General features: G+C 44.5%; 1 protein-coding gene across 2 annotated transcripts in view; it reads left to right on the forward strand.

The window, feature by feature from the left end:
• Positions 1–13,703, forward strand: part of LOC112230880 (laminin, gamma 3) — a 252,515-nt gene that overhangs the window by 125,912 nt on the left and 112,900 nt on the right. For both annotated transcript variants that reach the window (XM_024397226.2, XM_024397225.2), the window contains 3 exons: positions 789–925; positions 1,047–1,166; positions 7,132–7,330. In XM_024397226.2, the coding sequence (XP_024252994.1) occupies positions 789–925; positions 1,047–1,166; positions 7,132–7,330 (456 nt within the window). The remainder of the gene's footprint in view (positions 1–788; positions 926–1,046; positions 1,167–7,131; positions 7,331–13,703) is intronic.

The following is a 13,703-nucleotide window of genomic DNA, read 5'->3' on the forward strand; positions in this document are numbered from 1 at the left end:
AAGGACTGCGGGGAACATGATTCTTTTAGACTTTCTGTCTGTACCAACCTTCTCTACACCCACATTTTAATCATTCTTCTTCTGCTCTCCAAGATTTACATGATTAAACCGACAAAACACAAACAAATCACGAGTTTGATATTAGCAAAATACGCAGCCATGAGACGATCCCCAGTGTTGAATTATTTTTTCTTGTTTTCTAGCTTGTTTATTTTTGTTGTGTTGTGTGTTATTTCATGCTCCGTTGAACAAGGACACTCTTTCCCCTGATGTGACTTACATAGTCCTGTTTCTGAACACCACCCACGCACATACACAGATCCCCCTCACGCACTCTTACATACACAAACGCACACACACCTCACTACTCTACACACACAAACACACAACTTGTCTCTTCTACAGTCTCTCTGGAGGTAGTGTATCACAGTGTGAGATCAGCTGGGGGGGATTGGCCTCGGCTGCCTCTCTATGCCCCAACACTACAGCACAAACAGCAACACATGTTCACTTGGCAGATAGTCTCAAACGACCTGACTCACAGGGCCTAGTGATGCTCTCTGAACTTCCTCCACAATATGGAGAGATTAGCCCCACCAAGCTGCAGTGATGAAGCATATAATGACAATGTGTTTTGTGCGTGTGTGTGTGTGTGTGTGTGTGTGTGTGTGTGTGTGTGTGTGTGTGTGTGTGTGTGTGTGTGTGTGTGTGTGTGTGTGTGTGTGTGTGTGTGTGTGTGTGTGTGTGTGTGTGTGTGTGTGTGTGTGTGTGTGTGTTTGTTTGTGCAGGTGCAAGCCAGGCTCCTTCAACCTGCAGGAGAACAACCCAGCTGGCTGCACCTCATGTTTCTGCTTCGGACACTCATTGGCCTGCAGATCCTCCAATGACCATGCAGCTGTCAACATCACTTCTGACTTCCTTGAAGGTATTCAGCCAATCATGATTATCTTAAAAGTACTGAATTCAGCTAATAACTATTGGTGCATTGTGAACCCCTTATATTGTGGTTATCATCCTGAGTCATTCTGTCATGCACCCCTCTGCAGACCCAGACCGCTGGTCTGGACAGTTCTCTGGGGGACAGGAGTACCCTCTGCTGTGGAAGGAAGGTGAGGTCTACCTGCTACCACTCAGTGAGGATGACCTGGGCTTCTACAGAGCTCCAGGTGAGAGGCACAGCTGAAACACACACACACACACACGCACACACACACACAGAGCTAATGTCAACTTTAGGTGAGATATCAGTAGAACCTGGAGTTTCTCCAGACCATATTACCTGACCAAGAAAAACTCTGGGCCCTAGAGTTTATAGGAGAAGTGTGTGCGCTTCCGGGATGAGGAACAAATACAGGAAGATTCTGCTTGGAGAGAGCTCAGACATGTAAACATGTCAATCATATTACTGTCTGCCACCTATAATAACCTTGGCTTGTTACTTGAGATTATCGCTTTGTTTGATTGAACAATTCCCCATAGCGTTGCCCAATAAGGTCATAAACGGGTTAACTGCGACACCATTTTCTCACAGCAGAATCTTATCATAACCATTAGCATATAACATTTAAAGCTGTCCCCGCTACAGGACTTAGGGGCTCTCTCTTATTGTGTCCCAAATGTTACCCTATTCTCTATGGGCACTGGACAAAAGTGGTACACCAAATAGGGAATAGTTTGCCATTTGGGACACAGCCTATGTAGCTGGAGCCCCATGAGAGAATAGGCCTGATGGAATTGGATGTCTTGGCCATGCTGGAAGAACAAACATGTGGAAATCAGCCTGCCTAAGCTCAAGGTGGCTCCTCACTGCACCGAGGATCAAGCCTAGCGAATCAGCAGTCAACATAGATATAGAGAAACAGAAATAGCGGAAATCCCATTAACTACCAACACATCCTGCTGGTTTTATGTTCATTTAGACAGGCGTCTTTTTAAGAACCCAAGCATGAAAAGCCTTAGATCACAGAAGACGCCTGGGAGGGAAAATGACTGGGTCCATTTCGGGGGATATATTTTGAGTTTCTTATATGTTGTTAAGTCAACTTGGATATGTTTAGACTGTTTATTTAATCACGTGTTTAGTTTGCTGTTTTCTTGAAGCTCGTCCATCACTCCAGTGTCTCAGAAGGCCACCACGTAGTGATTCGTGTTCAAGCCCGTCCCCTTATCTCGCCGGCACAGCACTTTGTTTGTGTTGTTTTGCAGCGTAGTAAAATATGGAGATCTATTGCCCCGTCGTTGCTTTTAATGATCTCATTTTCTCCCTGCCTTTTTTCCCTCATGTGTACAGTTACTCTAAAGATTAGAGCGGAGAGGCAGGCTGCAAAGGATATGCATAGGATTTCTCTCTTTCTTTCTCTGTTTGTGCAATAATCCTCCGGCAGCATTTCTCACTAAAGCGGAAGATAAATCTGAGTGACAATGCTCTGCTACCAAACAACACGGAGACAGAAAGCAATTTCTCTGATTCTTAGTAATCTATTTGTCGCCTATTTCCGTGCGTCTCTTTTTACGCCTGACTATGTCTAGAATCAGATCAGGATGTGTCTTAGTGTAATGAGAACAGAGAGAAGTGTTGGGGATTGACATGCTTCTACCCCGGCTTCCAGAAGCACCAGGCGACACTAAAGTCCCAAGGAACACAATCCTCGATATACAATGGAGGAAACTCAGGTCGGATTACTCGGAGCATCATACAGCGATGTTCAGCTGGAGTCTTTCAAAGAGATAGAGAAGGCTGTGAGGGAGTTACAGAGAGTGAAAGTGAAAAGCAAATTCATTTACCACCACACTTGTCCTCTTCCTCTTGGCCAAGAAAAGATTGCTGCTAGTTGACACCGAGTAGAAAGGTCACGTTCCTACGGCGACACAGCACTTGTCAACAGATTGAACACTTGAGTGAATCCTGCTGCCAGATTCTATCATAGATTCCAAGCCAAAACCACTTTCCTCAACAGCCTCTCAAATCACTGACATGGCAATTCAAGTTGCAGGGTTCTCCTCTCCAATCCTCCATGCTCAAGGGTCCAACAGGTAGCTAACACCCCTCATCCAGAACCAGCTACCTGTGCTTTAGTGTCTGACATGGTACAGGATCATATTCATTTCTACACTTTCGACATTCATTTCTAACACAGGAATCTAAGGGGGGGGTCTCCAAGAGAGGAAGGGACAACACTAAAAGACTAGGGAGAGAAAAAGGGAGAGGGACAGTTTTCAGCATATGTCCTCTAGGCTGGATGTGAGCTGTAGAACGTTTATTACAAAATATCACCCTGATCCCTAATTAAATGTGAGCCATAGAATGCTTAGGACAAACTATCACCCTGATTGGATGTGAGCCCCAGAACTTTCCGGACAAACCAGCACCCTGATCCCTGATTGGATGTGAGCCCCAGAACATTCAGGACAAACCACCACCCTGTTCCCTGATTGGATGTGAGCCCTATAACTTTCAGGACAAGCAACATCCTGATCCCTGATTGGATGTGAGTCCCAGCACATTCAGGACAATCCACTACCCTGATCCATGATTGGATGTGAGCCCCAGAACGTTCAGGACTAACCTTCCCCCTGATCCCTGATTGGATGTGAGTCCCAGAACGTTCAAGATCCCTGTGAAAGAAACAGGGATCTGATTGGGGTCAAGAACGTTCAAGAGACTCTATCACACCCACAAAGTAGATTACGTTGTTGGGGTCCGTTTCTTTTTTTAAACTAACATTGCATGTTTTACTAGGGTGCAGCATGGTCTAATAGATCCTGAATGTCTTTGTGCACCAGGTGGCGTAGTCTTTCTGCCTGTTATCCATGTAATCATGTCCCTAGCTATGCTGCACCTGTAGACCAATGGTTCCCAACTCCAGTCCTTGAGTATCTCCAACAGCGCACATTTGTGTCATAGCCCTGGGCAAGCACACCAGCTTGTCAACTAATCCCCAGGCCCTCAATTAGTTGAATCAGGTGTTTTTTTGTCCATGGCCACAACTAAAATGTGCTGTTGGGGGTAATGGAGGACTGGAGTTGGGAACCACTGCTACAGACGATGTAGAGCAGGTTACTGGATTCCTACTTGGCCCAGTTTGGTCTCTCTCTCTCTCTCTCTCTCTCTCTCTCTCTCTCTCTCTCTCTCTGCTGGGTGAAGTTAGTTTGTCTGTTCAGGTATTGTTGCACAGTGGTCGATGTAAGTTAGAGGCCTCCATGGGACTTAAAGTTGTTTGTTTGAAACGGTGGCTATCTAATTGAAATGGAGTTGATTTCAATGGTTTGGAGAGTCTAAACCCTCGATTGATCTCAGGGCTCCTCTACCATTCACTAAATGTGACTGGGTTGTCAGGCATCGTGACGGGTACTTTGTGTGTCAGTGGAAGGAGGTCAGTCGTGGTTCAGGTTGAGCACACAACAGAGAAAAGAAAGTGAACAATGATTTCTTTTCACACTCAAAACACACACACACACTCAACCATACACACAAACAGAAACACACACTTACTGCTTTCACGCACGTCTTCTTAGTTCAATCAGAAACACTGTCATTCGGACTCACACAGAGGTCCACATTTAAAGCGGTTGTGTCTTTTCAATTACTCTCCTGTGATAAACCAATGAATACAAATCTATTCTAATGGTAGAATGCCATCTTGATGTGATCACAGTGAGAGTTCCAGTCACCTAGTGGGGTTCTGGGGGGGAGTCATAATAAAACATTGGAGGACCAACCAGAAGGGGCAGCGCAGCGTATTTCATCCTGTGAGATGACTTAATTTTCCTGCCTAATCCCACCATCAAACCCCTGTCGTGGAAATTTTTACACAGGGACACTCAAAGACAATAAGAAATGAATAATTGTTATTTGTCAGCGCGCTGGAGAGGTTCCAACAAACGTAATGCACCACAGTGAATGTCTGTCAGAAGCTCCTACTGAGCAGTCCCAGCAGTTGTCTTATGTACGGCTATACACAGACAAGTTATATTTGTATTATTTAGCATGATCAATTAATCATTAATCATTTTGTTTCATCCATGTGACAGACCGATACTGGTTTGTCACATGTGACAGACCAATACCTCGCGAGGCTTCTTTCTCTCTAAGCTGAGACCTTGAAACTGAGGTATCTTCGTTCGTTCTCAAAACAAGGTCTAGGCGTACTGCCAAGTTGCTGTTACTGATAGTGAGGATTTGTACAGTCAGAGACTTGCACGAACACAGAAATTGGTTTGTAGAACAGCACATGAGTAGAACACAGAAATTAGTTATAAGAAAAGCACAAACATTAAAAATCCATTACACCCCCATTGGCACTTATGTCGATCTGAGAGGAGTGGATGAGTATAAGCAATATGGCAGTATCTACACCATGCCATCTGATTGGTTAGGTGGAAAATACACTATGTAACTTAATTACTCAAAATTCTTAGTTAAACACAAGTGCCTATGAATTGATTTGTGGTTGAGTGTCCCTGACGTTTTAAGGGTACCACGTGAACCACCTCTTGAATATCCAAAGCAAATAACAGTAAAACGCACAACAGTACCCACTAGTCAGACAATAGGGTCGGAGCAAGTCGACCAAAAGCACATCAGTCCATATACCCAGTACATCAACCTGGGGCAGGTCAGGGAAAAACATGACAAATCTGCCCAGAGGGCAGTCATTCGGCGCCGAGCGGCGTGGTAGAGATGATAAGAGCTGGTCCTGGATTCAGATCAGGTGTGACTGTGAAGATTGTGTGTGTGTGTGTGTGTGTGTGTGTGTGTGTGTGTGTGTGTGTGTGTGTGTGTGTGTGTGTGTGTGTGTGTGTGTGTGTGTGTGTGTGTGTGTGTGTGTGTGCATGTGCGTGCGTGTGTGTGTGTGTGAGAGACCAGCATACATGACCCACACCATTACACTCAAAACACACTACCTCAGCCAGCCACACAGACTAACAGCGGGGGCTGCACTGTTGAAACACAGACCTGGGCTAAAATACTATTTAACTGAACTTGCCTTTTGCAATGGAACCAATACACAGTATAAGTCCCAAAAGTGCAAGCCCAGTCAACCTCCGGGGAGGCTAAAGAAAATGCTCAAAGCGTTTGAAAGATTTCAAATAGTATTTGAAGCCAGGGGCTCTATTCAATCAGCATCACGGAAGTTCAGTGTTACAACGTGACTGAAATTTGAAGGCAACGTCAGCGTGGTAGTGGAAAATGCATTCACGGTAAACGCTGCATATGTCGGTTCAATCCAAAATGACATTTACATTTCTATTGCGCAGTCTGTTGCTCTTCAGCGACAAAGATTGAATAGAGCCCCAGGTCTGCTAGAGTATCATTCATACTGCGGCAGATTATGCAGTTGTGTATTGCCTTACTGAAAAACATCTGCCTTTTTTAAGGTGGATTCCTGTTTTTATTGCTGTAATCAATCTTGAATGATGAAATGCCAGTCCACCTTTCCTTATCTGTCATAGTGCTTCATTTTCACATATTTCTGTAAACAGGATCTTCTGCATCCTCCTCCTCACCCACCCATAACTCAAAATGTCATTTTCCCCATGTGTTCTTTTATTAAAGTGTATTTGGGATCCCTGGGTGCTGATCATTGCAGTGAGTGTGCTGGTTTGTAGAGTGTGTGCCTGTACATGCGCATGCGTGTGTGTGTGTGTGTGTGTGTGTGTGTGTGTGTAGCTCTTTGAAGTGGTGTTAATGTCTTGTAATGAGCCAGAGATAAGACGAAGGGTAATCACAGCCAGACTCCCACTGTGATCTCTGTGGGTTACAAGAGCCTTGGCCCTCGCACTCCACTACACACACACATGCACACGCACTCTCTCTCTCTCTCTCTCTCTATATATATATATATATATAAACACCAAAAGCTCTCTCTCTCTCTCTCTCTCTCTCTCTCTCACTCTCTCTCTCTTATTTATATATATATAAACACCAAAAGCCAAAGCTCTCATTCAACACTACTACCCCTTCCAGCATGTTTGTCAGATGGCGGGAAGCTGAACTTGAAACACACAAAGACTCTCTTTCTCTCTGACAGGATGTGAGATAGCTAAATGCCTGCATGGTTATCCCCTGACCCTTGATGTCTGCCTGCCTGTCTGTCTGTCTGCCTGTCTCCCCTCTCTCTGCTCCTGTAGAGAAGTTCCTGGGGAACCATCTCCTGAGCTATGGCCAGCTCCTCTCCCTGACCTTCACGGCCGAGGCCCAGTGCCTCCTCCCTCACAGTGTCACTGTGCTTCTGGAAGGATCTGGAATCACCCTGTCAGCTGACCTTTTACCCCAACCTGGACTTGTCCACCAGCCAGGCCTCGCTCCCCAGCACACCTTCACTCTCAGGTAAAACAAAATGGTGTGGGTGTGATATGTGTGCATAGCATGTGTTGACATGTATGTAAAATATGACTATACACCTACTATTATGCTACTCTACATCATATAATCATATACAAATATGTAATACCCCTACTTACAGTACAGTGTATGAACCTCTGACTGCATGGATGAACAGTGTCATCTCCATGGCTGTATGATATTCATACATTCAGCTCATTAGAATATTTTGGGGCGTGGTTTACTTCACAGCTCTTTTTGTGCAGCCGGGAAGTGTGTACTATGGGAGCTGCCTTATGGCTTTGTGACAGACAGTGCTATGTCCTTTCTTGTGACTGTGCATAATGAGTAATGAGTTCCCCCACAACCCCCAGCCTGGGTGAAGGGGGGACTTTGATTGCCCCCTCAGAGCAGCGGGACCTGGAGACAGGACTGTCATTGTGTGGGCCCTCTCTGGTGACAGGCTCCACACACGTCATTAGAGAGACAGAGATCTGGCCCTACACACACACACATACACACACACACACACACAGCATCACCTCGTCCTGGAGCACTCATCTTATCATGGCACCACATTGCTATATCCCGAAAGCTCAGCTGAGACGATGTGTAGGGAACTTTCAAATGTCTTTCTCTGGAGCTCTCTCTCTCCTAGGTAGTTCTTAAGAGCTTCGCCAAATCAAGGTTTATTTGTCACGTACACAGTTTACAGCAGGAATAAACAGTGCAGTAAAATGCTTCCATGCAAGCTCTCGACAATGCAGTACACATATCAATATCAATAACAATCACAAGTCAGATAATAAAATAAGTAAGGAAAAGGAAGTGGTATGCATGGTATAAAACCGATATGTACACCACAAGATATACACACTTTTAGAAAAAAAGGGTTGAAAAATGGTTCTTTGCGACAGGATAGGGTTCTACCAATAACCGTTTTCCGTTTTAGAAGACGGGTTCTTTGTAAAGCAAAGAGTTCTACGTAGAACCTATAACATCCCATGAAGAGGGCACGACAAAACCCATTCGCCCTAAAGAGACTGAAAAGATTTGGCATGGGTCCTCAGATCCTCAAAATGTTCTACAGCTGTACCAGCTGTACCATCGAGAGCCATCGACTGGTTGCATCACTGCCTGGTATGGGAACTGCTCACCCTCTGACCGCAAGGCACTACAGAGAGTAATGCATACAGACCAGTACATCACTGGGACCAAGCTTCCTGCCATCCAGGACTTCTATACCAGGCGGTGTCAGAGGAATGCCCTAACAAAAAAGACTCTAGCCACCCTAGTCATAGACTGTTCTCTCTGCTACCGCACAGCATGCGGTACCGGAGCGCCAAGTCTAGGTCCAAGAGGCTTCTAAACAGCTTCTACCCCCAAGCCATAAGACTCCTGAACGTCTAATCAAATGTATAGTCACTTTAATAACTCTACCTACATGTACATATTACCTCAATTACCTCAACTAACCGGTGCTCCCGCGCATGACTCTGTACCAGCACCCCCTGTATATAGCCTCGCTATTGTTATTTTACTGCTGCTCTTATTTATTTGTTACTTTTATTTCTTATTTTTATTGTTGTTTTTCTTAAAACTGCATTGTTGGTGAATGGCTTGTAAGTAAGAATTTCAGTTAGGTCTGCACCTGTTGTATTCGGCACGTGACAAATAAAATTTGATATGTGGAACCGTTTTTGGAAGAAAGGGTTCTTTGATGATTGTTTTGAAGGCAAGAAGGAGTCTTTGGAAAGCAAGAAGAGTTCTACAAATAACTGTTCTTATTCTGAATAAGATTTTTGTTGAATTGTTTTCTTATTTCTTTTAAATAGTGCCTGAGCATTAGTGTTTAAAACGTTAACCTCAGGAATTTGAGTAATCTGAGTAATCTGATATATTTTCAAGAACACTCAAAAAAAGGCCTTGTGATAATGTCATTTAGGGGTTATTTTATTTTTAGAGGCTAATAAGGCTGTTTGAACCATTCATAGAGGGTTCTAAGAAGAACCCTTCAAAGAAATGTAGAGTTCTCAGTAGAACCCTTCATAGACACTTCTTGGAAGACCCTTTAGTGGTTAAAAGGGTTCTTGTTAAAACCTTTGTTGATGGTTCTAAGAACCCTTTATAGAGGGTTCTAAGTAAAAATCATTTACAGGGGGTTCTATGAAGAACCCTGCATTGAGGGTTCTAGGTAGAACCCTTTGCCAAGGGTTCTACCCTGCACCTTTTTTGAAGAGTGCAGTATAAATTATCAATGTGCATGTCAAGTATGACTGTATTTCCAATATAAAGTAGATAGTGTATTGGTTGAGCTAGGGTTGGATTTTCAACAGTCTGGAGGTAGAAACTGTCTCTGAGCTTTTTTTCTCTCCAAATGACTCAGAGGCTGTGTGTGAGTGTGCATGTCTGTGTTTGTGTCATTTGGGAAGCACACAGCAACACAACACACAGTCTCCCATCCCCTGGCAATGCTGTCTTGGTGACAGATAGCATGCTGTTTGTCATGACTGTGAGCCTACTTGTGTTGTGTGAATGTGTTGAATGTTTTATCCAGGGTAAGTGGTGTTTTGTTCCCAGCATGCATGGCGCTACACCAGGGCTAGGAGGGGCTGTAGCCCTGTCACAAATCTGCGTAGCCCCTATTATTAAATAAAGAAATATGTCAAAGTTAATAACCAGCCATTCTGTTCCCAATCCGATCCCTTGTGCCGCATGTGTACCCTATGACGTGTGTGTGGGTGGGGGGAGGAGGAGGAGTCTGGTGTGTGTGTGACCGCGCACATTTGTCTACGTTAAGTGAGAGAACTACTAGCTAGCGAGTCGCCCATCTCACCCCGCAGCAATGGACTGTTTGCTGATCAAGAGAAGAGTGCGGGTAGAAATTGAAAATCCATACCCAGACCCCGTCTCCAAGGGGGCCAAAGAAGAAGAGGGAGATGAGAAAGATGAGTCGGAGAGAGAAACTTGTGCGCCACGACATGATGGAGCGCCAGAGCAGCTCGTCGCTGCTAGCTTTGGACTTCGGATATTGTTAATTCATTTAATTTCTGACTTTGTGATAGCCATTTCATCCAAAACATTATTACCAATGCACAGTTGTCTGATTATGCATATGGAACAAATGCACTTTCTTGTTGTTGTCGCATTTTGGATATATTGTGTTGTTATTGCTGAAAGACTTCAGTGCATGGGCGCTTTCAGCTTTGCTGAACGTGAAAGATGTTTCTTGCCATTGCCTTGTGGTCACTTGTAATTAGGCTTCCAGTTATTTTGTTGAATTTTCTTAGGCCAAATTCAATTAAACACTACATTTATATCGAATGTGCTCTGTGCCATATCTGCTTTTATTGAAAAATGAGAACTTCCTTATAACTCTGAAGTCATGAAAATTAACTATTTTCTTAGCACCCCCACATATTGGTCAAGCACCCCCCTTACACCCGTGAGAGAAAAAATCCTTGCGCCGTGCCTGGTTCCTAGGATCATCTCAATCACATAGAGTAGCGGGGTAGGTAGGGCTGTTCAAAGACAGAGGGGGTGGTTGATGCCCTCATGTTAAATAGTGTTGGATGGGTTTGCCTTTGTTGTTCTCCATTGCCTTGTAGACTGTGGGGAGAGACAACAGGGTGGAACATTTTTTGTTTAAAATATATCATCTAAATGATTCATTCTCTTCACTTCTTCTTCTTCACTTCTCTTCTTTCTCTTTACTCTTCTCTTTCTCCAGCCTCTTTCTCTCCTCCCCCCTGTCCCTCTGTGTCTCTATCAGTATGTGACTGTCTGCCTGCCTGTGTGTGTTTGTGTGTGTGTGTGTGTGGGCTCCCACCACATACTTAACCCAGACCTCCAGTGGTTTCCTGGTCCACTGACGATGTTCCTCTTATCGTAGCAACAGCTTAATTACAGGCCCAGTGTCACGCACGCCAGAGGCCTTCACTGGTCCAAAAAGTTGGACCTGTTCCCGAAATGGACCTGGGGCTTTCCCATTATTTATAAATATTTTTTTTAAATATAGAGACCCGTTCCAAATGGACCTGAGGACAACTACACCGTTCAGTTTAGACCTGGTTGGATCCAGAGGCAGTCCAATCCAAGTGAGAGAAGCAGCAGAAAAGTCAATTTTAAGCTACTTTATTAACCAGAGTTGATAAAGCACAATGGTGAGGAGGCAGAGAGGTGAGGCTCCAGCAGAGGCGTTGCTGTGTGTGTAGGCTACTGTGAGTGTCAACGAGTGACATGGAGAGAGAAGAGACGGAAATCAGCCAAGCCGACACACTATAGTAGACTAATAGCTGCCAAAGCTAGGTTATTTCTCATCCAATGTGATTAAGTAGTACCGGTCTTGACAGCATCAAACCATGAGAAGCTAGTTAAAACTGCTTCAGGATCGGTGTCCTGTCCGTGGGATGGTTGAGCTAACGTAGGCCAATGTGATTAGCATGAGGTTGTAAGAAACAAAGGAATTCCCAGGACATAGACGTATCTGGTATGGGCAGAACGCTTACATTCTTGTTAATCTAACTGCACTGTCCAATTTACAGTAGCTATTAGAGTGAAAGAGTACCATGCTATTGTTTGAAGAGAGTGCACAATTAGGAACTTGAAAATTTATGACTAAACCAATTAGGCACATTTGGGCAGTCTTGATACAACATTTTGAGATTTCACTGGATCACTCTAAAACTTTGCACACGCAGTGCTGCCATCTAGTGGCCAAAGTCAAATGGCATCAAGAATATGCATATCCTTGTTTCAGGGCCTGAGTTACAAGCAATTAGATTTGGGTATGTCATTTTAGGTGAAAATTGAAAAAAAGGGGCGGAACCTTAAGATGTGTTAAGGGTTGATCCGAGCGTTCTGTCCTAACAACAACAGTCAAGCACCCAACTAACTGGCTAACGTTGGCTAGCTACTTCCAGAAACAAATGAGAGAACAGCTCTCTGACCACTTTACTCGCCCTAGCAGAGCTGGTTAGGTTGTTTTTATGTTATCCAGAGCGTTGGTGACTGCAACTATGCTGCTGGCAACAATATACGCTTTTTTGGCAATGTTTACTGACACCGGCCATATTCAACTGGTGTTGAGCGTTCATAAATTAATCAGTTATTCTGTTCCAGCTACGTCTATTAACAATTGTCACAGCGACATTCTATTGAAATGGTAAATTGCATAGTGGAGTCTTTTGTTGAGACATGTTGCTAGCTAGCTAAGTAAATCCTGCATGAATCTGCTACGAGTGGGTGCTGCTATGATGACCAGTGAGCTGAGATAAGGTGGGGCTTTAGCTAGCAGAGACTTATAGACAACTTGTACCCAGTGGGTTTGGCGACGAGTATGAAGCGAGGGCCAACCAACGAGAGCGTACAGGTCGCAGTGGTGGGTAGTGTATGGGGCTTTGGCGACAAAACGGATGGCACTGTGATAGAATGCATCCAATTTGTTGAGTAGAGTGTTGGAGGCTGTTTTATAGATGACATCGCCGAAGTTGAGGATTGGTAGGATGGTCAGTTTAACGAGGGTATGTTTGGCAGCATGAGCGAAGGATGCTTTGTTACGATATAGGAAGCCAATTATAGATTTAATTTTGGATTGGAGATGCTAAATGTGAGTCTGAAAGGATAGTTTACAGTCTAACCAGACACCTAGTTTTTTGTAGTTGTCCACATATTCTAAGTCAGAGTCGTCCAGAGTAATGATGCTGGGCGGGCGGGCAGGTGCGGGCAGTGATCGATTGAATAGCATGTATTTAGTTTTACTTGCATTTTAGAGCAGTTGGAGGCCACAGAAGGAGAGTTGTATGGCGTTGAAGCTCGTCTGGAGGTTAGTTAACACAGTGTCCAATGAGGGGCCAGAAGTATACAGAATGGTGTCATCTGCATAGAGGTGGATCAGAGAATCACCAGCAGCAAGAGCGACATCATTGATGTAAACAGAGAAGAGAGTCGGCCTGAGAATTGAACCCTGTGGCATCCCCATAGTGACTGCCAGAGGTCCGGACAACAGACCCTCCGATTTGACACACTGAACTCTATCAGAGAAGTAGTTGGGGAACCAGGCAAGGCTATCATTTGAGAAACCAAGGCTGTCGAGTCTGCCAAAAATAAGAATGTGGTGATTGACAGAGTCGAAAGCCTTGGCCAGGTTGATGAATACGGCTGCACAGTAATGTCTCTTATCGATTAAGGTTATGATATCGTTTAGGACCTTGAGCGTGGCTGAGGTGCACCCATGACCAGCTCTGAAACCAGATTGCATAGTGGAGAAGGTACGGTGGGATTCGAAATGGTTGGTAATCTGTTTGTTAACTTGGCTTTCGAAGACCTTCGAAAGACAGGGTAGGATAGATACAGGTCTGTAGCAGTTTGGGTCTAGAGT

This window comes from Oncorhynchus tshawytscha, linkage group LG33 (assembly GCF_018296145.1).
Source record: "Oncorhynchus tshawytscha isolate Ot180627B linkage group LG33, Otsh_v2.0, whole genome shotgun sequence".
NCBI classification, from domain to species: domain Eukaryota; kingdom Metazoa; phylum Chordata; class Actinopteri; order Salmoniformes; family Salmonidae; genus Oncorhynchus; species Oncorhynchus tshawytscha.